The 25,683-nt window shown below is 36.6% G+C and overlaps 1 protein-coding gene across 1 annotated transcript in view; it reads left to right on the top strand.

Annotated features, from left to right (window-relative positions):
- Positions 1-23,603, top strand: part of LOC104660128 (putative uncharacterized protein ENSP00000383407) — a 38,158-nt gene extending 14,555 nt beyond the window's left edge. The window contains exons 7-9 of the mRNA XM_030915315.1: positions 12,449-12,514; positions 21,808-21,934; positions 23,077-23,603. Coding sequence (XP_030771175.1) covers positions 12,449-12,514; positions 21,808-21,934; positions 23,077-23,603 — 720 coding nt within the window. The remainder of the gene's footprint in view (positions 1-12,448; positions 12,515-21,807; positions 21,935-23,076) is intronic.
- The last annotated feature ends 2,080 nt before the right edge of the window (positions 23,604-25,683 follow it).

Below are 25,683 nucleotides of genomic sequence, written 5' to 3'. Positions count from 1 at the left end.
TTCTCCTCTTACTCTTTCAAGGACTTAATGAGACTTGCACAAGCACAGCTGGAAGATTATCTCTGAAACAAGCAGTCTCATTTTCCTAAATTCAGATGAGACCTCAGATATAATATCTAAGTGAAGCATTGTCTGGTAGCCAGAAGAAAAATAACAGCTGGTTTACTGGAATAGCTCCCTAGGCATGCCTTGTGCCAAGAGAAATCCTTCTGTAGGTTTTTAGTAGAAAAATAGACCCGTTTCTTGGAAAGAAGAAAGTAACATAGAAAGTTCTTTGAAGAAAATGGTTAAAAATAAATCTTTACCCTAAGAACAATTCTTCTGAAGGTTAAAATTGGCCAAGAAATGGTGCTTCCAAATGGTAACCATTCAATTGTGCCATGTAGTGTATCACTAAAAACCGAAGGAATTCATACCTAGTGGCAGACAAGCAGGAGCCATCTAATCTAAAAATCCTTATTTGGGAGGAGGCACTGGTCTTATCTAAATTTTATTCACAGTAGACATTCAATTGAATTTAACTAAGAAACACTTATCTATATGACAGAATAGTTTAACAAGGAGTGTCATGCAAAATATTAATGTATTAACTCCTTGTGACTGAGGAGAAGGAGATGTAATTTATCTGTTGAAAGATGGGGAAGACAGGGAGCCAATGTCAAATGGAGAAGCTGGTGTGAGTAGCAAAGTGGCTTGTCCGTGGGCATAAGAGTGGACTATGGCATGAAACTCAGCCTTCCATCAGTGAACAAATGACTATCGGATAAGTGTTTTTCCAAACCTACCTGGGAACTGTCTGTATCAGACTCAACAGGAGTATTACTTAAAAAGGCAAACTTTTGGTGCCATATTCTTGTTCACCTGGATCGTCATGACTGGAGCCTAGGAAGTGGTATTTTTATGTGACAACGTTCAGTACATAAACCATGAAACTCTTGAATTCAAGAGAGTTGGTGAGTGTCTTAGTCCATTTTGTGTTGCAATAATACAACACAAAATAAAGAAATACCTAAGACCGGGTAGTTTATAAAGAAAAAGGTTTATTTGGGTCGCAATTATGATGGCTGAAAAGTTCAAGATTGGGCATCTGCATTTGGTGACGGTCTCAGGCTGCTTCCACTCATGGCTGAAAGTGAAGGGGACCCAGAGATTCCATGGCAAAAGAGGAAGCAAGGCAGTGGGAGGTGCGTGCCAAGCTCTTTGAAACAATCGGCTCTCGCAAGAACTAATAGAGTGGGAACTCACCATTGACGGAGAACATGAATCTATTGTAGAGGGATCCAGCCGCATAACCCAAACACCTGCCATTAGGCCCCATGTATTAGTCCGCTCTCACAACGCTATGAAGAAATACCCGAGGCCCGGTAATTTATAAAGGAAAGAGGTTTAAATAACTCACAGTTCCCCATTGCTGGGGAGGCCTCAGGAAACTTACAACCATAGTGGAAGGCAAGGGAGAAGAAGGCACCTTCTTCACAGGGTGGCAGGACAAAGTGGGTGCGAGCAGGGGCAATGCCAGATGCTTATAAAACCATCAGATCCCGTGAGAGTCACTCATTATTATGAGAGGAGCATGGGGGAAACTGCCTCCATGATCCAGTTACCTCCACCTGATCCCGCCCTTGCATGTGGGAATTATAGGGATTACAATTCAAGATGAAAGTTTTTGTGAGGACACAATGAAACCATATCACCTGACATCCAATATTGAGGGTCAAATTTCAACATAAAGTTTGGAGACAACAAACGTCCAAATTATAGCCATGAATATGTGTTCACAGATGGGATATCTCATGATTTTAACTCTATAATCCCAAACTTGGTTTAGTTATGGTCTTGGAAGACAACAGCCTCCTGGAAAAAGTGAAGTTGATTTTTGTTCCCTATTATGGAGATGATATAAATTCATTGTAGAATTTCTTAAAACTATGTATAAATAGAAACAGTTAAAATACTGAACAGTATCCTAGTGTAAATATTTTCCTATGATCATTTCCTGAATATTAGTAACATGGGATAAAGTTTGTAGAATGTAAAACATTTTATAGTTATAATTATCATTTGACCATGCCTACAAAATATTTTCAGACACTAAAAATGATCAGAATTAAATATTTAATTCCTAATCAGAACGTACTTAAGCAAACATGTTTCCTTCATGTTCTCAAAACAGAAGAGAAGATCTCAGGCATGGAAGAAGTTACAAAGAATCAGGTAGCAGGGGCAAGAGAAGGAGTTCAGGGAATGCTTTCTCCAGTACCCACTTTGCCCCATGTACATTTCTGCATAGATATCCTGGGATAAACTTCCTGGAGAACCAGGCTTATGGAAGAAGTGCTGATGGATAGAGCCGGAAGCAAATCAGTCTGCTTAGCACTGTGATCATACCAACCATAAAGAACATCTTGTGAAAACTTGACTTCCAGCATTTATTTTTGCATTCTTGTTCTTGTTTGTTCTTCTCTGGCAGCATTCAGTTGATGGCTGAAACCTTTTGTAGCATATTAAAAGGGGAATAAAATATGCAGTAATACAGACTTTGGGCTAATATATTTTCAAAAGTGTTGCATGCCTCATTTCTCACGTAAATTCCTAGGTTGCATTCAGCCTTCAGAGTATCATTCATATTCATGATAGAAAACAGAGATAATATTTATTACCTTCAGTGCTGGTGATATTAAGCGCTGTCCAGCATCCCTACCCAGGACTGAATCAAAACATTTTCTTTCTGAGCTCCTTTACTGAAAAAAAGTGTTGCTACTTGAATTAATTAACCCATTTCAATCAATTTCTTTCTTCATGTCTTTCACTATGGAGACTGTAATTTTCAGCATTTGAATTCTCAGCCTACCCGGTAGTTAGGGGTGGTCATGGTATCCAGTTCTGGCCAATGAAATACAGTCAGAAATTCCTGAGGAGGACTTTCTTTTCTGGAAAATAAAAAATAAGACAGAGTCTCATAAGGACGAAGCTTTGTTTTTTGCTCTCTTTCCTGCCTGGAGCTGGATGTAATACCTGGTAAATCAGCAGCTGTCTTCCAGCGGTGAGGCAAAGGCAGACATGAAAGACAGTGGAGCAGGCACATGCAAAGAGCCTGATTCACTGAGGACATCCTTGAGAAGCTGCACCCAGGTTGGAAACTCTATGTCTGCACTTCTATTTTACAGAACATAAGCCCCATACTTGTTTAAGTAACCACTGTTGGTTATTCTCTTCCTCAAAGCTGAATACATTCCTGATACCTTATTTTTAAAACAGTCACTTTCGCTAATGCTGAACTCTGTGTAAGCAAACAGACAAAACTGTGGTGTCCACAGTTAAACAGTGTCTAGACTCATCTTTTATTGCACAAACTAGTCTCCTTCAGCTCTCATGTAGTGTAAACAGCATTTAGAGTTAGTCATTTAATCCTTACGATGAAAATTGGATTACTAACAAATAAAATATTGGCTATACACATCCCATTGGCTATATACAGAATTAAAACTATATCCAACATAGCACACAATTTTTGGGAAATGCGTGTAGAATGGACAAAACGGGACCAATTTTTCATGAGCTTAACCGAGGTCACAACACGGGGTCACTGGATAAATAATTTAAGGTTATGCTGTGATATATTAACAAGCAGGAGAGACAGGTCTTTCACTAGGTTTTATCAGACAGATTTGAGGCAGTTCTAAACAAAAGTGTGAACAATCTAAAAGGTAGAAAACAAACAAACAAAAAGAGTTCAAAATGACAGTGTCAACCAAATGATAGTCTTTATGTATGAAGTGATTATATTATGATGAAATAATAATATTGTATGTTGATCAATGTTTCTTATTTCAAGTACTTTCTTATCCATTGTATGACTTTTAACTATCGCATTACATATCTATTGATGAATAACAAATTACTTTAAAATTTAGGGACTTAAAACAAACACAAAATTTTTTCACAGTTCCTGTGGGTCAGGAGTTGGGGAGTGGTATAGCTGGGCATTTCTAGCTTAGAGTCTCTCATGTGGTTATAATCTCAGGTGGTTAGTGTCTCTCAAGGTGTTATCTGAAGGCTTGACTGGGGCTGAAAGGTTTGTTGCTAACTCCCTTTCATGGCTGTAGGCAGGTGACCTCAGTTTTTTGATGGGAGTTGACTGCAGGGATAGGTCCCTTGCCACTTTGGTCTATCCATGAGGCTGAGTGTCTTCATAGACTGTCATTTGGTTTCCCCAGAGTGAGCATCTAAGACACAGAACAAGAAGAGGCCACAATTCCTTTTAAGACCGAATTTCAGAAGTTAAACATCATTACTTCCATTTTATTCTATTTGTTAGAAGCAACTCACTAAATCCAGCTCACACTAAGGGTAGGGGAGAAGTATTATGATCCACCTTCTGAAGATCTCTTCTATAAAAGAATTTGTGAGCATATTTTAAAACCATTAGAACTATACTAGTTTGAGGTTATGGATGGAGAAGTTTCCTACTTCCAAAGAGCAAGATTATGACTTATTTTGCAGGTAGAAAGAATATAGGGATGTATTTTGTTATCTTAAAAAAAATCTAATCTCTTCTCTTTAACAGTAAATGACTTTCAAGAGTGGCTTCTGTTGGTATTAAAGAAACATAAGATGTTAACATGGAATCCAAATCTCTTGTTTCTGGTGAAATAAAATTAAGATCATATTGGATTTTCTCATTTCCTTATCCAAAGTTATACTGCATTTATGATAAGTATACTTTCACTTTTAAAGAAGAGAGTTTAAGCAACTCTACATTTAACTTTTATTTTAAAAAGAGGAAATACTTGATTCTAACAAATGATTTTTATGAATGAACTCCACATATGTATAGGTGTTTTCCTTTTGGATTGCCCTAAAAGGTTGAGAGGACTTATTTGGTATTCCTTAGCATCATTCTCACTCATTTTTAAAAAGGAATTTTGCAACCCAGAAAATGGCTAGTAAATGCACTCTTATATACTGTGTCAAGCCCTGGGTACTAGGTAGCATCCTTAAAATGTAACAAACCTGAACATATGGGCCCAGTCCTTTAAGAACCCACAGGCTACACACTGTGGCAAAAATAAAATCCAACCACTTGGCACTTGTTTCAGTCACTTCAGCTACTTTGTCAGTTTTCTGCTTCAAAACTCTTGTTCTTTGGCTATATTTTATGAGCTAGAACTCCAGAATTCTGCTGGGGTTTAGACTTTATGGAAACCAAACTTGCCTTACCTTTATATGAGTAAAAACACTGGACTTTAAACTTGCTGCTTAAACTCTCTGTGCTTCAATTTCCTGATGTGTAAAATAGTGATAATAAAACTTCTTGTGATTGTCATAAATATTTAAATAAAGGAGCATACTCCCTCAAGATGTTTAATGAATATTCATATTGCACTCTCTCTACATTCTTCTTTTTTTTTTTTTTTCATTATACTTTAAGTTCTAGGGTACATGTGCATAACGTGCAGGTTTGTTACATATGCATATTTGTGCCATGTTGGTGTGCTGCACCCATCAACTCGTCAGCACCCATCAATTCATCATTTATATCATGTATAACTCCACAATGCAATCCCTCCCCCACCCCATGATAGGCCCCAGTGTGTGATGTTCCCCTTCCCGAGTCCAAGTGATCTCATTGTTCAGTTCCCACCTATGAGGGAGAACATGCAGTGTTTGTTTTTCTCTTCTTGTGATAGTTTGCTAAGAATGATGGTTTCCAGCTGCATCCATGTCCCTACAAAGGACGCAAACTCATCCTTTTTTATGGCTGCATAGTATTCCATGGTGTATATGTGCCACATTTTCTTAATCCAGTCTGTCACAGATGGACATTTGGGTTGATTCCAAGTCTTTGCTATTGTGAATAGTGCTGCAATAAACATACGTGTGCATGTGTCTTTGTAGTAGAATAATTTATAATCCTTTGGGTATATACCCAGTAGTGGGATGGCTGGGTCATATGGTACATCTTGTTCTAGATCCTTGAGGAATTGCCATACTGTTTTCCATAATGGTTGAACTAGTTTACAATCCCACCAACAGTGTAAAAGTGTTCCTATTTCTCCACATCCTCTCCAACAACTGTTGTTTCCTGATTTTTTAATGATTGCCATTCTAACTGGTGTGAGATGGTATCTCATTGTGGTTTTGATTTGCATTTCTCTGATGGCGAGTGATGATGAGCATTTTTTCATGTGTCTGTTGGCTGTATGAATGTCTTCTTTTGAGAAATGTCTGTTCATATCCTTTGCCCACTTTTTGATGGGATTGTTTGTTTTTTTCTTGTATATTTGTTTGAGTTCTTTGTAGATTCTGGATATTAGCCCTTTGTCAGATGAGTAGATTGCAAAAATTTTCTCCCATTCTGTAGGCTGCCTGTTCACTCTGATGGTAGTTTCTTTTGCTGTGCAGAAGCTCTTTAGTTTAATTAGATCCCATTTGTCAATTTTGGCTTTTGCTGCCGTTGCTTTTGGTGTTTTAGACATGAAGTCCTTGCCCATGCCTATGTCCTGAATGGTACTACCTTGATTTTCTTCTAGGGTTTTTATGGTATTAGGTCTAACATTTAAGTCTCTAATCCATCTTGAATTAATCTTCGTATAAGGAATAAGGAAAGGATCCAGTTTCAGCTTTCTACTTATGGCTAGCCAATTTTCCCAGCACCATTTATTAAATAGGGAATCCTTTCCCCATTTCTTGTTTCTCTCAGGTTTGTCAAAGATCAGATGGCTGTAGATGTGTGGTATTATTTCTAAGGACTCTGTTCTGTTCCATTGGTCTATAGCTCTGTTTTGGTACCAGTACCATGCTGTTTTGGTTACTGTAGCCTTGTAGTATAGTTTGAAGTCAGGTAGCGTGACGCCTCCAGCTTTGTCCTTTTGACTTAGGATTGTCTTGGCAATGCGGGCTCTTTTTTGGTTCCATATGAACTTTAAAGCAGTTTTTTCCAATTCTGTGAAGAAACTCATTGGTAGCTTGATGGGGATGGCATTGAATCTATAAATAACCTTGGGCAGTATGGCCATTTTCACGATATTGATTCTTCCTATCCATAAGCATGGTATGTTCTTCCATTTGTTTGTGTCCTCTTTGATTTCACTGAGCAGTGGTTTGTAGTTCTCCTTGAAGTAGTCCTTTACATCCATTGTAAGTTGGATTGCTAGGTATTTTATTCTCTTTGAAGCAATTGTGAATGGAAGTTCATTCATGATTTGGCTCTCTGTTTGTCTGTTACTGGTGTATAAGAATGCTTGTGATTTTTGCACATTAATTTTGTATCCTGAGACTTTGCTGAAGTTGCTTATCAGCTTAAGGAGATTATGGGCTGAGACGATGGGGTTTTCTAAATATACAATCATGTCATCTGCAGACAGGGACAATTTGACTTCTTCTTTTCCTAACTGGATACCCTTGATTTCTTTCTCTTGCCTGATTGCCCTAGCCAGAACTTCCAACACTATGTTGAATAGGAGTGGTGAGAGAGGGCATCCCTGTCTTGTACCAGTTTTCAAAGGGAATTTTTCCAGTTTTTGCCCATTCAGTATGACATTAGCTGTGGGTTTGTCATAAATAGCTCTTATTATTTTGAGGTATGTTCCATCAATACCGAATTTATTGAGCGTTTTTAGCATGAAGGGCTGTTGGATTTTGTCAGAAGCCTTTTCTGCATCTATTGAGATAATCATGTGGTTCTTGTCTTTGGTTCTGTTTATATGCTGGATTATGTTTATTGATTTGCGAATGTTGAACCAGCCTTGCATCCCAGGGATGAAGCCCATTTGATCATGGTGGATAAGCTTTTTGATGTGCTGCTGAATCCGGTTTGCCAGTATTTTATTGAGGATTTTTGCATCGATGTTCATCAGGGATATTGGTCTAAAATTCTCTTTTTTTGTTGTGTCTCTGCCAGGCTTTGGTATCAGGATGATGTTGGCCTCATCAAATGAGTTAGGGAGGATTCCCTCTTTTTCTATTGATTGGAATAGTTTCAGAAGGAATGGTACCAGCTCCTCCTTGTACCTCTGGTAGAATTCAGCTGTGAATCCATCTGGTCCTGGACTTTTTTTGGTGGGTAGGCTATTAATTGTTGCCTCAATTTCAGAGCCTGCTATTGGTCTATTCAGGGATTCAACTTCTTCCTGGTTTAGTCTTGGAAGAGTGTAAGTGTCCAGGAAATTATCCATTTCTTCTAGATTTTCTAGTTGATTTGCGTAGAGGTGTTTATAGTATTCTCTGATGGTAGTTTGTATTTCTGTGGGGTTGGTGGTGATATCCCCTTTATCATTTTTTATTGCATCTATTTGATTCCTCTCTCTTTTCTTCTTTATTAGTCTTGCTAGCGGTCTGTCAATTTTGTTGATCTTTTCAAAAGACCAACTCCTGGATTCATTGATTTTTTGGAGGGTTTTTTGTGTCTCTGTCTCCTTCAGTTCTGCTCTGATCTTAGTTATTTCTTGCCTTCTGCTAGCTTTTGAATGTGTTTGCTCTTGCCTCTCTAGTTCTTTTAATTGTGATGTTAGAGTGTCAATTTTAGATCTTTCCTGCTTTCTCTTGTGGGCATTTAGTGCTATAAATTTCCCTCTACACACTGCTTTAAATGTGTCCCAGAGATTCTGGTATGTTGTATCTTTGTTCTCATTGGTTTCGAAGAACGTCTTTATTTCTGCTTTCATTTCATTATGTACCCAATAGTCATTCAGGAGCAGGTTGTTCAGTTTCCATGTAGTTGAGTGGTTTTGATTGAGTTTCTTAGTCCTGACTTCTAGTTTGATTGCACTGTGGTCTGAGAGACAGTTTGTTATAATTTCTGTTCTTGTACATTTGCTGAGGAGTGCTTTACTTCCAATTATGTGGTCAATTTTGGAATAAGTGCGATGTGGTGCTGAGAAGAATGTATATTCTGTTGATTTGGGGTGGAGAGTTCTATAGATGTCTATTAGGTCCACTTGGTGCAGAGATGAGTTCAATTCCTGGATATCCTTGTTAACTTTCTGTCTCGTTGATCTGTCTAATGTTGACAGTGGAGTGTTGAAGTCTCCCATTATTATTGTATGGGAGTCTAAGTCTCTTTGTAAGTCTCTAAGGACTTGCTTTATGAATTTGGGTGCTCCTGTATTGGGTGCATATATATTTAGGAGAGTTAGCTCTTCCTGTTGAATTGATCCCTTTACCATTATGTAATGGCCGTCTTTGTCTCTTTTGATCTTTGATGGTTTAAAGTCTGTTTTATCAGAGACTAGGATTGCAACCCCTGCTTTTTTTTGTTCTCCATTTACTTGGTAGATCTTCCTCCATCCCTTTATTTTGAGCCTATGTATGTCTCTGCATGTGAGATGGGTCTCCTGAATACAGCAGACTGATGGGTCTTGACTCTTTATCCAGTTTGCCAGTCTGTGTCTTTTAATTGGACCATTTAGTCCATTTACATTTAAGGTTAATATTGTTATGTGTGAACTTGATCCTGCCATTATGATATTAACTGGTTATTTTGCTCGTTAGTTGATGCAGTTTCTTCCTAGCCTCAATGGTCTTTACATTTTGGCATGTTTTTGCAATGGCTGGTACCGGTTGTTCCTTTCCATGTTTAGGGCTTCCTTCAGGGTCTCTTGTAAGGCAGGCCTGGTGGTGACAAAATCTCTAAGCATTTGCTTATCTGTAAAGGATTTTATTTCTCCTTCACTTATGAAACTTAGTTTGGCTGGATATGAAATTCTGGGTTTAAAATTCTTTTCTTTAAGAACGTTGAATATTGGCCCCCACTCTCTTCTGGCTTGTAGAGTTTCTGCCGAGAGATCTGCTGTTAGTCTGATGGGCTTCCCTTTGTGGGTAACCCGACCTTTCTCTCTGGCTGCCCTTAAGATTTTTTCCTTCATTTCAACTTTGGTGGATCTGGCAATTATGTGTCTTGGAGTTGCTCTTCTCGAGGAGTATCTTTGTGGCGTTCTCTGTATTTCCTGAATTTGAATGTTGGCCTGCCCTTCTAGGTTGGGGAAGTTCTCCTGGATGATATCCTGAAGAGTGTTTTCCAACTTGGTTCCATTTTCCCCCTTACTTTCAGGAACCCCAATCAGATGTAGATTTGGTGTTTTTACACAATCCCCATACTTCTTGTAGGCTTTGTTCATTTCTTTTTTTCTTTTTTCTTTTGGTTTCTCTTCTCGCTTCATTTCATTCATTTGATCCTCAATCGCTGATACTCTTTCTTTCTGTTGATCGAGTCGGTTACTGAAGCTTGTGCAATTGTCACGTATTTCTCATGTCATGGTTTTCATCTCTGTCATTTCGTTTATGACCTTCTCTGCATTAATTAGTCTAGCTGTCAATTCTTCCACTCTTTTTTCAAGATTTTTAGTTTCTTTGTGCTGGGTACGTAATTCCTCCTTTAGCTCTGAGAAGTTTGATGGACTGAAGCCTTCTTCTCTCATCTCGTCAAAGTCATTCTCTGACCAGCTTCGATCCGTTGCTGGCGATGGGCTGCGCTCCTTTGCAGGGGGAGATGCGCTCTTATTTTTTGAATTTCCAGCTTTTCTGCCCTGCTTTTTCCCCATCTTTGTGGTTTTATCTGTCTCTGGTCTTTGATGATGGTGACGTACTGATGGGGTTTTGGTATAGATATCCTTCCTGTTTGATAGTTTTCCTTCTGACAGTCAGGACCCTCAGCTATAGGTCTGTTGGAGATTGCTTGAGGTCCACTCCAGACCCTGTTTGCTTGGGTATCAGCAGCAGAGGTTGCAGAAGATAGAATATTGCTGAACAGCGAGTGTACCTGTCTGATTCTTACTTTGGAAGCTTCCTCTCAGGGGTGTACTCCACCCTGTGAGGTGTGGGGTGTCAGACTGCCCCTAGGTGGGGGATGTCTCCCAGTGAGGCTACTCAGGGGTCAGGGACCCACTTGAGCAGGCAGTCTGTCCGTTCTCAGATCTCAACCTCCGTGTTGGGAGATCCACTGCTCTCTTCAAAGCTGTCAGACAGAGTCGTTCGCGTCTCCTCTACATTCTTCTTAATCTCCTTGCAGACTCGTCTCAGAATAAAATTTGAAATCACTTTGTCTTAGTTCTTTCAGGCAGCTACAGCAAAGTACCTTAGGCTGGATAATTTGTAAACAACAGAAATGTATTTCTCACAGCTCTAGAGGCTGAAAAGTCCAAGTCAAGGCACCAGCTGATTCAGTGTCTGCTTTAAAAAGGGAGCAAGGCAATTCCCCTCAACCTCTTTTATAAGGGCTCTAATTCCATTCACGAGGGCAGAGACCTTATGGCTTAGTTGCTTCCCCAAAAGTCCCACCCCTTAATACTATCTGATATAATTTGGATAAGTGTTCCTGCCCAAATTCCTGTTGAATTGTGATTCTCAGTGTTGGAGGTGGGGCCTGGTAGGAGGTGATTAGATCATGGGATTGAATTTCTTATGAATGGTTTAGCATTACCCTATTGGTGCTGTTCTCATGATAATAAGTGAGTTCTCATGAGAGCTGTTGTTTAAAAGTATGTAGCACCTCCCCCTTCATTCTTTTGCTCTTGCTCCTGACACGTAAGAATGTCTGCTCCCCGTTTGCCTTCCATGGTGACTGGAGGCTTCCTGAGGCCTCCCCCAAAGCAGAAGCCACTATGTTTCTTGTACAGCCTGCAGAACTGTGTGCAAATTCAACTTCTTTTCTTTGTAAATTACCCAGTCTTAGGTATTTCTTTATAGCAACATGAAAATGGACTAATACACCATCACATTGTGTATTACATTCCAATATATGAATTTGGGAGCAACACAAATATTCAGACTGCAGCACCCTTTTATTACCTTTTATAGACTCCATCAAATGCCCTTTGCTGCAGTCCTGAAGTGCCCTAGGTAGAAATTGTTTGATATCAGGTACATAAAGTTTTCAAAAGGAGTAGAAGCTGACAATAAGAAGGTTACACTGACAGGCACCAAATGTAATAAAAGATATCTCACACTATAACTTGAGATATTACTCCAAATGTATATTTGGTTTGCGTTTAGACTCAATCAGCATTTCTAAAATGGATGCCCTTTATGTACTTAATGTAGAGCACTAAGGGTTTACAGCAGGCTGTTTCATAAAACTTTCCTGATCCCCTCTTTCCACCAACCCTTCTAAATGTGAGATCATGGATTGGGATTGCCCTATATGAGGGCTGAGGAGTGAATCTAATACACATAGACACATACACATATCACACACACATATATGGATATATAATGTGTGTATACTATATATACCTACACATATTCCATATTTGTCTATATATGTGTATATATGCAGATGAAGTCACTGATGAAACATTAATCAGTGTACTTTGATAACAAGATAATTATTTCTAATTAAGACAATGAATCCTTTCCCAATTAGTTTGGTAGCTTTGTGGAGTTTTGTTTTGTTTTGTTTTTTAAAGAATGTTAACATTAGTTGTCTCTTTTTCCTTTTCTAATTTCTAAGGTGACCACTGAATGCTGGAGTCCATGTCATTATCAAAGACAAGCTGAACCTACTGTTGATGAAATGGTGAGACATTTCTTCCCTGATATAACTGTTTAAGTGGATTTCCCATCTCTTTTCCAATCATTTTAATGCCACAAGCACTGTTTTCTATGGTTCTTTATTACATTTGTTTTCCGCTGCCACATGGAAGACTTTCTAAAGGATATAAAAAGAGACTTGTCCTTATTGAGCGGTTTTCTGAACTAAAAGGACCATAAAGCATTTCCTTTAAAGAAGGATACGTTGTTATATAAAAAATTTTCCATAAAATTTAGCAACTTTTCCTGAGATAGGAAAAAATTTTTAATGTTAAAAAGCATTATCTTCTGATTTGGGGAAAATAGGTGCTATCTCATGTTTCTGAGAGAAGTGCACATAATTGTAGCATTGCTAAAAAAGAGAACTTGGAAACAGTATGAGTGTGTGATAACAGGAATTCAATTAATTAATTGGATTATAGTCCATAGAATGAAATATAATAAAACTATTTTTTAAAAGGTCTCTCTGTGTGCCAGCAGTCCCTTATGATATTAAAATCACATCAACTGCCTTCTTTTCCTTGTTCAGATATTGCTAAACAGAGGTTCATGGAAAGGACATGGTTTAGAAGGTCTGGCAAATTTCCAGGATATTCACATACATCGCCAAGTATTATAGCATTATTGATATGAAACAACTATAAGTCTTATTTGTAGTTGTTGTTCTAGATGGTTTCAGAACATGACAAGCTAATGTTTGCAACTTATTTGACTATTGTTTTGTAATAGTCGATTACAAAATGTAATTGTAATTTTGTGACAAATAACTACTCTTGGTAAATCATCTTTATGCGGGTATGAATATGAAAGTTTTGATATCTTTATTTATAGCTCTCTCTCCCCCAATATTATTAACATGTTAGTAACATCTATGTTTTTATCACAGTTTTCTTTTCAACTATTTTTTTTTTCTTTTTGTCTAAGAGATGTCTAAGTTGTACCAGGTAGGCGGAAGAGGTGACGGAAAGTTATGATTTAAGTATTACTTCTGTTCCCTAAGAAAAGATGTATTGAGCTCTGCCCTTGCTATTTCCTCATGTTATCTAAGTTCTTAATGACTAGTTAAATGTCAAAGAGCTGTGGGAAACAAACAAATGAACCTCAGTCAACACAAAAAGGACTTTCAGATGAAAATAAAGCTATACATTTGGGAGGATTATGAAATGCCTTAATTAGAAACAGAAGCAAGAGAACTGGATGGCAGGAATTGGATCTACCACCGACTGTGCTCTTAGGTCTCTAAACTCATATTTCTGCATTTCTGTTTCCACATTTTTAAAGTAAAATGTTGGACTAGAGAATATTTCTTCAGACTATGATCATCTATGATTAACAGTAGGTCATTCCCACTTTTTCCTTGATATTTTTTCTAAGGCTCAAGAATTTATGTAAAGTAACAAAAGAAGATACTTATCTAGTCAAATGTCCCCAAGGACATGTGAGGAACAATGAATTCCTATGATCCAATCCTTCAATTTAAAGATGAAGGGCTGAAGTGCAGAGAGGTGAAGTGGCTCACTCAAGTTCACATGGCTAGTCACAGAGCAGATTTTCAAAGCAGAACAATCATTCGTCCGCACACAAGGGCAGGTTCTTACTCTAGGTTTTCTTAACATTTCTTGTGGATATGAAATTATAAATACTAGATAAAAACGTTTTTCTTCTTTTACTGTGTAATTTTCCATCCATAGCTCCTCTTCTTGCTAAGAATCCAATAGATACTTAATAAAAATTAATTTGCATACTGGCTCTTAAATTTCCTATTGTTCATAAGTTTTGGTCAGCTAGGAGGTGTACCCAAAAAGAGAAATGTTCTTATGAGTAGTTCTAGAAACTTCTTCAAAATTTCAGAGCAGAGGATATTACACAGGAAGTAAGAAAGATGTGGCTTCTGTGGCCTTTTCTCTTAAATCAACACAACCCCCATTTGCAACTCTGGTTTGTGTAATCCTGGCAACTCCCAGCTAGCTTGGCAGTGTGTCCACATTCAAAGACTGACCCTCAGCTATAGGTCAGTGAGCAAAAAGCAGTCTTGGCTTCCCCTGCCGAAGTGGAGAAATGGCCGTGACGTTACGACTTCATTACACTATGGAAAATTGGGCCTGTGTGGCTTCTGAAAGACTCATTTCTGTTTTTACTGTGTTCTCAAAGGGCACATTATTCCAAGACCAGAATTACACATGTGAAAATCTGCTTGAGAGGAAGGAGGAGCTCAAATATTATATTAGGACTTGAAAGGGTTTTAGTGTTTATATAGTAGAATTAGACTATTACATAAATGGCTTTGTTAGACATCCTAAATTATACTGCTTAGCTTCTTAAATACCTGCTAATCCTCTAGTCAAGCACATTTCTCCTCCCTACTCCCACCTTACGCAATCTTTCCTGTGAATAATCATTGAATTTTATTTGTAGTTCTCATATGACACACATCAACTTTTTCCTCCAGATGTATTTTTGGCCAGCTGTTCAGATTGAATATATTCGTTGATGATACTGACTCTAAGAAGTGATATGTGCAAAACAGTACTAGAACCCCAAAGAGATCACCTTGCAGTGAGAGGGACAGGAACAGAAACATATGACTATTTTTCTTAGTACTCATGTTAAGCAATGTGCATCACAGGCAGACACAACGTTTCATTCTTCTTTGCACCTCCCATAGATTAGGTCCTCAGTAATAAATTAGGTCCTCATGTGATAAATGAATAAATAAATGTCTTATAAGCCTTCTAGGAGAATATATTTGATTTTGTTAACTAATTCATTCAGTTACTCATCTATTCGATGACTTAAAATTTTCCCTAACTTTATTGTAAGTGCTTATCCAATCTTAGTTTAAGTTCAGTTTCTATCACTGAAAAATAATAATTTTTAAAATTGTAATGATATATGAATATCCAATGTCAACATGGCAATTTTCCCACCAACTGTAATTATTTCTTCAATCAAGATTTCATTTGCATAAGTAAATTATCTTAAATCATCTTTTAAATTAATTGTAGTTCCAAGAAAGCAATAAAATAAACCTCTGAAGTGAAATGTATTTGTTTTCATGTGTTTGCATTGATCAATTCTAGTTCATAATCCCATTGGTTTTATTATTGTCCATTGAGTTTCTAAATGTTTATTGATCATTGTGACCTTAAAAATTATCTTTTTAGAATATTTTTTAGGTCATGAATAGAGACTAGTCACTTTTATATAGAAGAAAATGAAGATATAGATTTAGGGGTTTAATAATTCAACATTTAAAACCTCTTCTTTATTTTGTTTTTAACATGAAAGTAGCTCTCTTCTTCCTGTCTCTAAGCACCTTCCCTTTCAAGTGCCTAAGAACAAATTCTCCATAGAAAAACTGAGTACTTCTGTCCTTCTTAGCAAGGATAGATTGGATTATTGAAATCTGCCTTCTAAATACATTTTGTAGTTTATAGAATTTCTTCCCACATGTGATGGCTTATGCCTGTAATCCCAGCACTTTGGGAGGCTGAAACAGGAGGATTGGTTAAGGCCAGGAGTCCAAGACAAGCCTGGGCAACATAGTGAGGCCTCATCTCTACAAAAAATAAAATAAAATAAATTACCAGGCGTGATGGTGCATGCCTGTAGTCTCAGCACTTTAGGAGGCTGAGATGGGAGGATCACTAGAGCTCAGGAGTTCAAGGCTACAGTGAGCTCTTATCGTGCAAATGCACACCAGCCTCCAGCCTGGTGGACAGAGCAAGACCAAGACCCACGTCTTAAAAAAAAAAAAAAAAAATTTTTCTCCCAATTATGCTAATTACAGAACTAACACATCTTCATTGTAGAAAACTAAGAAGAGTAGAGTATATAAAGAAAGAAAAAGGCCACATATAGTGGTATTTATACTTTTTACACAAATTTACATTCTGGTTTTTCACTTAAAACATGTGAGCATTAAAAAATTTCTAAGCCCTGTGCATACACTGGCACAGTTTTAATAATGAAACAACGAGTCATAAGGCCAGGAAACTTAGAAAAAACTGTCTATATAATACATACGAAACTACTTGAAGTTTTAGTTTCCGTTATAGCTTTCTTTAAAGTTAAACCAAAATATCAATTTTTAAAAATCTCCATTTCTCCTGTTGAAGAAATTATGTGAAATAGACATCAGGTTATTAGAATTTGTTATTTGAATACTTGTCAAATATGACACTAGAGAGGAAAATTTTTCTAAATCAGAAATTAAGAAGAAAAGTAAGAACAAAGGGTTTTCTGTTTTGTTTTGTTTTGTTTTTGCTTCATTCAAATCTGACATGTTATTCAGCTACCTTTTCATTAGTGGAGTGAAGAGGACATAATTCAGACAGATATGCAATCTGGGTTTGGTTAGTCTCCGTAAGTCTAAATTTTCCTTCTGTGAAAGGAAATGATAAAATCAGGAGAGATTTAAAAGCTTTAAATGCCTTTCTAGCAAATATGTGTAGGTATATACATACACACACACACACATGTATTTATATATTTCCTTCTTAATTATGTATATTTCAGGGGATAGGCCTATAAATCTGAAAGTGTCTACCTGATACTTATCCTCTGTTTTGAAAAGTCATATTTAACCTCCAAATAAATTCCCTGAATTTGGTTGGTCTTAATTTCGCTGTCAATACTAGATAACTAGCAATTATGCTGGCATTTAAAGATCTTGTAAGAAAGAACATTGGATTAAAAGTCAGAATACTTGATTTGCATCCCAACTCTATTATTAATAAATTATCTTTCCTTGAGTAAGCCACTTAACTTCTCTGAGTTTTCTCATTTTTTATATACTCTGGTAGACTAGATGTCTAATAATTTCCATCCCAACTCATACAATATGATTGTAGGACTAATCCAGTTCAATAATTCATTGATGCTATCTTCTAAAAATTATTCTCTAATATTAATATTCAAGCAAAGTGTCAGAAAATGAGATATATTTAACCAAGTACTTCTAACAAAATTTTTATATTAGTTAAGGAAGCGTGAGCAAAATGAACTAAAAGATATTTCTATTTTTGACATAAATATATGAAATATATAGTATATATATGTGTTAAATATATACAAATGAAAAATTATTTACATTCACATATAATTACCAGTTTGATGGAAATTTACATCTTTCAAAGACGACTCTAAATTAGAAAGACAAAAGTGAAAAGAAAACCAATTAGAGACTTGACAGTAGTATCAATGAAAGAAAATTAAACTAGATTGGTAACAACAGAGATGGAGAAAAAGAAACATTCAAGATACATTAGGCCAAACTCTTAGTTATGGAATGTGCACTTGGTGGATGAAGACGGCCTTCACTGAGTTGAAGAAGATGGGATAAGCATCATATTCGGAGCATAGGTCTAGAGGTCAGTTCTAATTGTGCTTAAAAATTGTTTTAAATGCAAAGCTGGATATGTGAGTCTGAAGCTCTGCAGAGAGGCCTGGGGAAAGAAAGAAACTGGGAGTCATTAGCACATAAGTGGTATTAAAAGTGGTGTGTATGCGTGCATGTACATGAGAAGAGAAAGATGGTGATATCAGATAAATTTTAAGTAATTTCAAAATTTAATTTCAAGAAAAGGAAAGTGTCAGCATATAGGAGTTATAGAGGGTAGGGCCAAAAAAAGTAAAAGGAAACATCAGAGGAACATGGTGTCACAGAAGCCAAGAAAAGAGAGTGTTTCCAGAAGGTCACTGTGGTCGACATTGCTGAATGTCAAGTAGTAAAGGAGTTTAAGAATGGCTCATTAGATCAAAAGGACAATTTAAAGGGAACGGTAAGATGAAAGCTGATAGATGAGATAGATTAAAAGGATGAGAAGTTAATAGAATTACAGAAAGCATACATAGTTAACATTTTTGAGACAAATGCCTAGGATAGAAAAAGTGGTAAAGAAAAAGATGGTGAAGTAAAGATGAATGACATAAGGCACATTTGAATGCTATTGGGAAGAGTCCACTGAAATGGAAAATCAAAATTCAGTAGAGAGAGAACAAAACTGTAAACCAAGTTGTGTCATCCTCTGATTAGATATTCCATATTCTTCAACCTGCTCTACAGAATCCTCCTGGAAGGATCTCTGTTATTCTCTGGGCTCATCTCTTGGTACTCTTTCTTTTTTTCCCTTCATGGGCACATACTAAACATTCTTCCAGGGATTCCAGCTTTAGAACCTCTGCAAACTGTATTGTGTTCCAAGACTTTTCTTCTCTCTGCTATTTGCCTGGCTGACTTTTTCTCTTATTTAAGTTTCAGGGGAAATATTCTTTCTGACCAACTGCTGAATTCTAAACCCTCTCTAAATCTTCACATATCTGGTTCCTTCTCATCATTCAGGCCTCAGCTTTAGTACCTTCAGTGAAGCTCCTCCTGATCAGTAAATTAATAAACCCTCCTTTTGCATCCCCACTCAATCACCCTGTTAATTATTAATATAGCATTTCTTATGTCACATTCTTATGTTTATATACTTGTTTATATGTTTATCGCCCATCACCTCCCTCTAGAATTAGACTTGATAAAAACAGTGATCTCATATTACTTCCTCTGTGCCATATCCCCAGAATGTGAGAGAGTGCTTGGCATATAGTAGGTGCTCAACAAAAGTTTATTGATTTGTTGAATGCTAGGTTTAATTTAATTCAATCTTCTTAGAACACATTTAGAATTTAAAAGTCATGTTACTATAAAACATAATCACATTCAGTACAAATATGTAGGTAATAGATAAGAGAAATGAGATAAATAGTGTTATCATTTGAAAAATATTTTAGAGGATTTCTTTTTCTTTCTTTCTTTCTTTTTTTGAAATGGAGTCTCACTCTGTCACCCAGGCTGGAGTTCAGTGGTGTAAGGCCGGCTCACTGCAATCTCTGCTTCCCAGGTTCATGCGATTCTCCTGCCTCAGACTCCCAAGTAGCTGGGATTACAGGTGCATGCCACCACACCCAGCTAATTTTTGTGTTTTTAGTAGAGACAGGGTTTCACCATGTTGGCCAGGATGGTCTTGATCTCCTGACCCCATGATCCACCCGCCTCAGCCTCCCAAAGTACTGGAATTACAGGCATGAGCCATCGCACCTGGCTGTATTTTTAATCTGAATACGTTTTCTTTTTAATACATAGTTTTAATGATTCTATATCTTTTATAATAATATTAACTCTAAATTTCATCCCTTGGATATATAGTACCTATTAACAAGAGGAGGTTGTCCAGAAATACTTTGCTATTAGAAAGTAATGAGTCTAGTATCAAAAATGTACTATGGATACTCCATTGTGTACATAAAATATGTATAAAATTAGGATTGTATTTACATTCAGTACATATTTATTAAGCCATGTACAATCTAGACACATAGGATTTAAAAAAATAAATAAAATGCAGTAGACTGATGTCTAGTAACTCAAAGTGAATAAAGATACAAAAAATAACAATATCATGCTTTAAAAAGGCTATAATAGAGTGTGAACAAAATAATGAAAGGTCAGTTTGTTTTAAAACCTATAGGCCATGAAATCTTACTTATCTGAATTCAGATACCTTCCAAATGCTTTAGTTCCTCTTGGGGGAAAATCATTTGTACCAAGTTCCGTTTCCCACATTGAAACCTTTTTCACAAAGGGAAAAGAGAAGGTGATTTTTGTTGCCAGTGTTTCAGTGGAACAATTAAGCTTTGGCCGTAACAAGAAGTTGACATAAGAGTAGAAGCACAGCAAAGAAAAAATGGTTGTGCAATGTCATCTTATTATTTCTGAAAGGGTCTAAAGAGTAGAAAATGGCCTTTCCTAAGTTGTAAAGCGTCTATAAAACCAAGTAACTCAGAAAGCACTAAAAGAAACACTGAGAAATAATACCAAAAAGTAAGCAATAGAAATTGTGTTGAACAATTGTGTTGAACAATTGTGTTGGAAAGAAAGGGAAGATTTTGCGTTTCTAAGCATATCTCATCGCAGTCCTTTCTGAAAGATTAAAATGATTTCAATATTTTCCCATTTATTTAATGCAAAAAGATATGGCTTCCTCTGACAAAAACATCACATTTCCTACGTAAGTGCTATTTTGCAGAGACAGAACAACAAGTTTATGCTGGTTGTTCAAAGTCTATCATAAAGACCAAAGATAACAGCTGAGTATAAGGATTGGAAATGTTGCATGCCAGATATTCTTTACTTCCAAACATTTATTTGGGCTTATAGTCTCTTTCAAAGGCTTGGAAAGCATTATTATAAATGTCTCATTCAAACACAAATGACGAGGCAATATTCACCTTTTGAAAATTGCAGTGTCTTTGTAGATGTTATTTATCAGCTGTTCAATGGAAAGAATGAGACAAAAGCAGGTGGAGAAATATTTCTGAGTAGAACTTTCTGGATGAAAAAGTATTCCTATATGTATTACATCACATCTAGTGAATTCAACAGAGCACAATGATTTTATCAATTCATGTAAAACTTAGCACACACAGAGTTAATTTCCAAAGTATTTTGAAATCCTTAAGAGGAACTAACCTTAAGATAATAAGTAAAAGCTGTATAAGTACAAATTCAACCGTAAACTAGTGGGAAACATTCCTGAATCTTTTTAAAGGAAACAAGAGTCATTAATGCAATGTTAATTATATTTTATCCATATTTTGTCACAATAAACAAGTGACATGCATACTAAAACATAATGTGGTATGCTGTGGCTATCTTTTGTTTCACTTAGTGCCTATCTTCTAGAAAGCAAGAGTCTATTTTTTTTTTAAAAGTATGCTATTTGAAAAATTTTTATACTTGAAACAAATGCTGTTTGCCCACAAATTTCCAAAAAGGAAATGAAGATGATTTAAATTCTTCTTTATCTAATATTAACAGGTAGACTTCACATGCTATCGGTCTATTCCAACACTAGCAAATGGCAACTTTGAACCTCTTGTTCCATCTATATTACACTGCAAAGATCTTGTTTTTTTCCACTGTTTCATAGTGGGCAGGAGTGAGTCATTTATAGATATTTCTGAATTCAATCCATTTTGCTGTATGTTGAAGTAAAAAAAAAAAAATTGGTAAAACCACTCTGCTTTAGTATGACTGGACAGCTGTAACGTATTTCATAATTTTGAACCCCAAAAAATGTGGTGTGCTTTCAAGTTATTGCTTAAATTGACTTAAGCTTCAGGTTTTAAGGTCACATTATTAATTTTTCCACATTTATGATCTCAACATATTTTGTATTTAATCTTTTGTGAAGAATAATTTGTCTTTACCTTGAGCTGTGTTTGTACTAGGCCATAAAATTGGGCGGTGACCCTGTGGAATCAATGGGGACATTAAAGCGACTACAGAAACTGGTTTGTTCTAAGAAAGCCAGAGTGCAGAGTCTGGATGAGGTGAAACCGACATTAATAAACCTCCGTAAGTAAGAACTCAATAAGCTGTTCCAATTCCTTTGAGGGAGAACTAAGGAAGCATATATTAATGAAGCCCATTTTGATAAGGTCTTAAGATAATCATTAAACATTGAGGATTGTTTTTATTGCCAAGTTATTTTGAAACAGACATCCCCACCTATTCCTGAATTTTACCCCGTATTTATGCCCCACCCCATTTCTCCTTCCCTTCAAGACCAGGCTCTGAGACAGAGTGAGAGAGCACAATGGACGAAGCTCAGCAGTGTCCACTGTTCCTATTCTTTGGCCATAGAAAACCATATATTTGAATTTCGATGTAAGCATAGCAAATTGGTGTGTCCATGGCATGCAACTTTGATTTTCATTTATTTATTTATAATAGCATGTCTTAATTAATCAAACTCTTTTTAAAATACTCATTAAACATTTGGATTTAAAGGGATTCCATGACATAGAGCAATTGACTCTGGGTGATATATATTTCTATTTTCTGTAACTGTTTTCTGTATTACTAGAAATTTCATCAGAGTCTTTGCCACATTGTGTAAATATAGATCTCACAAATGAACTTTCTAGTATTACAGATATGCCTTTTTTTTGGTTTTGTCATTCTTGCTTTTTAAAAACTATTTCACTATGAGACGCACTGCATGCATAAATCTCTTGGCAGATTGGTATTAAAATAGACAATTTCGGAATGCCAGTAGGATTTCAGTCCATACCCACTGAGATTTCATTCTTTTATGTAAGGCATATAATTTTATTTGTTTCCTTATAATTCTTTATTATACACATGACCTTAAAATTAAACATATTTAATAATAGAAACATAAAGGTGCATTTTTTAAAAAATTGTATTTTTTTCTCAGATATCTTTCAGCATATTATTTGTATGTGGCCTCCATTCATTCCAGTGAGATAGACTTTAATCAATAGTTATGGTTTCAAACATGTCAGAAAAATGAGACTTTTATAAAACAAAAAAATTTTATATAGCAAAATAACTTACTTTTTAAATAAATGCTGCTGTAAATAATTTTGTAAAATTGAATGACTTCTTAGTTTATCCAGTGTGCTTCATTTATTTCTTTTATATAAAGGGAAGAATTATAATCATAGTTTTTAACCCATTTCTTTGTCATTCAGAAGATGAAGATGACACATTGATTTCTTGTTTAAAATTAACCAAGTCCCAAGAAAAGAAAGTGAGTAGTGTTGGCACAAGGAGGAAGCAAGAAATGGAGATTAGATTGGATACTCTTTCTGCATCACTGGGCAGATCTAGCACTTTAAATGACTGCAACTTGGAAGATAAATTAGCTTGGTATGAAGGTGAAGCTTACACGTGGCATCACTGGAAGCCTTTTCCTGAAAACCCTCTCTGGACATGTGTTGATTTCCAAATAGCACAAGTCGGACCCTGGGGCCACTGCTCCTCTTGTATTCGCCACACACATCTCAAGTCTTCCTGCTCAGATATGGATCTCCTACATTCATGGGTAAGTTTGCAAGCTACAGAAATGTGTCATCTTATCTGGGGTTTTGTACTGTCGGGAAAGAAACAGATAGCAAAAGTGCTAATCAGTCAAATTTATCAGTGTCAGAAAAGTTACCAGAGCAAGAGTTGTCTTTCCAAAAAGCAACCAAACTCTTGTGACTTTTACCCATGTTAACATTTCATATATTCACTTGTGTACAAATTAATGACTGCATAAAATGTTTCCAGGAATTTCTTTTTGATTGAAGGAAGACTTTGTGTGTTGACTGAGATCAAGAAAATGTGAAGTGAATTGTCTAAATTATTGCAATTATAATGAAATTTCACTGAAAAATAATAGCTAATTTTAATGAGCATTTTCTTTGCGCCTGCCATTTTCCTAAGCATTTTGTATGTATTATCTCATTTAAGTCTCACATCAACTCTATAAGGTAAGGACTTACATTATGAAATATTACCTTAAGAAATATTATTTCTGGCCGGGCACAGTGGCTCATGCCTGTAATCCCAGCACTTTGGGAGGCCGAGGCGGGCGGATCATGAGGTCAGGAGATCGAGACCATCCTGGCTAACATGGTGAAACCCCGTCTCTACTAAAAATACAAAAAAAAAAAAAAAAAAAAAAATTAGCCAGGCATGGTGGCGGGCACCTGTAGTACCAGCTACTGGGGAGGCTGAGGCAGGAGAATGTCGAGAACCCGGGAGGCGGAGCTTGCAGTGAGCTGAGATCGCGCCACTGCACTCTAACCTGGGTGACAGCAAGACTCCGCCTCAAAGAAAAAGAAAAGAAATATTATATCCCCTAATTTTACAGTTGAGAAAAAATGGAGGCATAAAAAGTTTTCAACAGGTGCAAAGTCAGACAGCTAATAGGAGGTAGAGCCAAGACCTATAACCTAGGTCTTGCTTTTAGCTAGAGATCCTGCTTTTAGCTACTGCATGAGAGTGTTTTCCATATACTAGGGCAGACTCTAAGCCTATTATATGATACATGAGAAACAGTATGCTTTCTGGAGTCAAACAAATTTAGATTTGGATTCTGGCTGTGCCACTTTTTTTTTTGGCTTGGATAAGTTATTTAAACCTTTTAATCTTAATTTTCTTAACTAAAAAATGGAAATAGTCAAGAAGCTAAAGTCAAATATTATAAATCTTCTAGTACTTAAGAGTGGCACTTTTTTTTTTTTTTCAATTTCATTGTAAATTGCTCAAGGCATGTTTTATAACTTTATTTCGCTACAGCCCCTGGTCATGTGTGTTTTCAGTGAATGAATGGGACAATTTTGTGTGACCAGGTAGCCTACTCTACCATTTTCCTCAAAGAATCAGTCTCTTCTTAGACAGGGGCTACATTTTATAACATATTAGAGGTCTCTGAAAAGGCATATTTTCTCTCGGAACTTTTTTTAACCTTTTAAGATTTTTGCATTAAGTCTCCAAAGACTAGAACCAAAGTAACTTGTGTTCGAAGTATCATGGTAAATATAACAGGTATCTGATAACAGACTTAGAACTGATGAAACTGACCAACATTAATCATTTCTAAATATCTCTCCTTGTTTTTTTATTTTTAATTTTTTTATGATACTTTAAGTTCTAAGGTACATGTGCACAACGTGTAGGTTTGTATACATGTACCATGTTGGTGTGCTGCACCCATTAACTCATCATTTACATTAGGTATATCTCCTAATGCTATCCCTCCGCCACCCCATGACAGGCCCCAGTGTGTGATGTTCCCCTTCCTGTGTTCAAGTGTTCTCATTGTTCAATTCCCACCTATGAGTGAGAACATGAGGTGTCTGGTTTTCTGTTCTTGTGATAGTTTGCTGAGAATGATGGTTTCCAGCTGCATCCATGTCTTTAGTCTTCATCTTCTTTTCTGGGACTGCTGCGCTTTGCAGGTTTTCTCTTAGAGTAGCTTCTTGGAGAGTAGCCGATAATATAATTAGGGCATACTTCTGATGACTTCTTCTGACAGCTTCAGAAGCAGGATCAAGGCTGATGGCTCCTTGGCAAGTGGCTAAGCTGTTGTATAGGCATCTGAACACAAATAGAGTTTCCTTCAAGAATAAAATCTGGACTCCCTAACTTGGCATTTCTGGATTTCATCAGTCTGGACTCAATCTAATTTTTCAGTCTTGTCTATGTACTACCCCCACTTTATTGATTTCCTATGCCGAACTGCCAAACTGAATGATTTGCTACTCCTAAAGGCTGTGTCACACTTTCTTGCCTCTCTCTTTGTGACTGTG

This window comes from Rhinopithecus roxellana, chromosome 13 (assembly GCF_007565055.1).
Source record: "Rhinopithecus roxellana isolate Shanxi Qingling chromosome 13, ASM756505v1, whole genome shotgun sequence".
NCBI lineage: Eukaryota > Metazoa > Chordata > Mammalia > Primates > Cercopithecidae > Rhinopithecus > Rhinopithecus roxellana.
The sequence above is the reverse complement of the archived record's forward strand: the minus strand, read 5'-3'. Positions and strand labels throughout refer to the sequence as shown.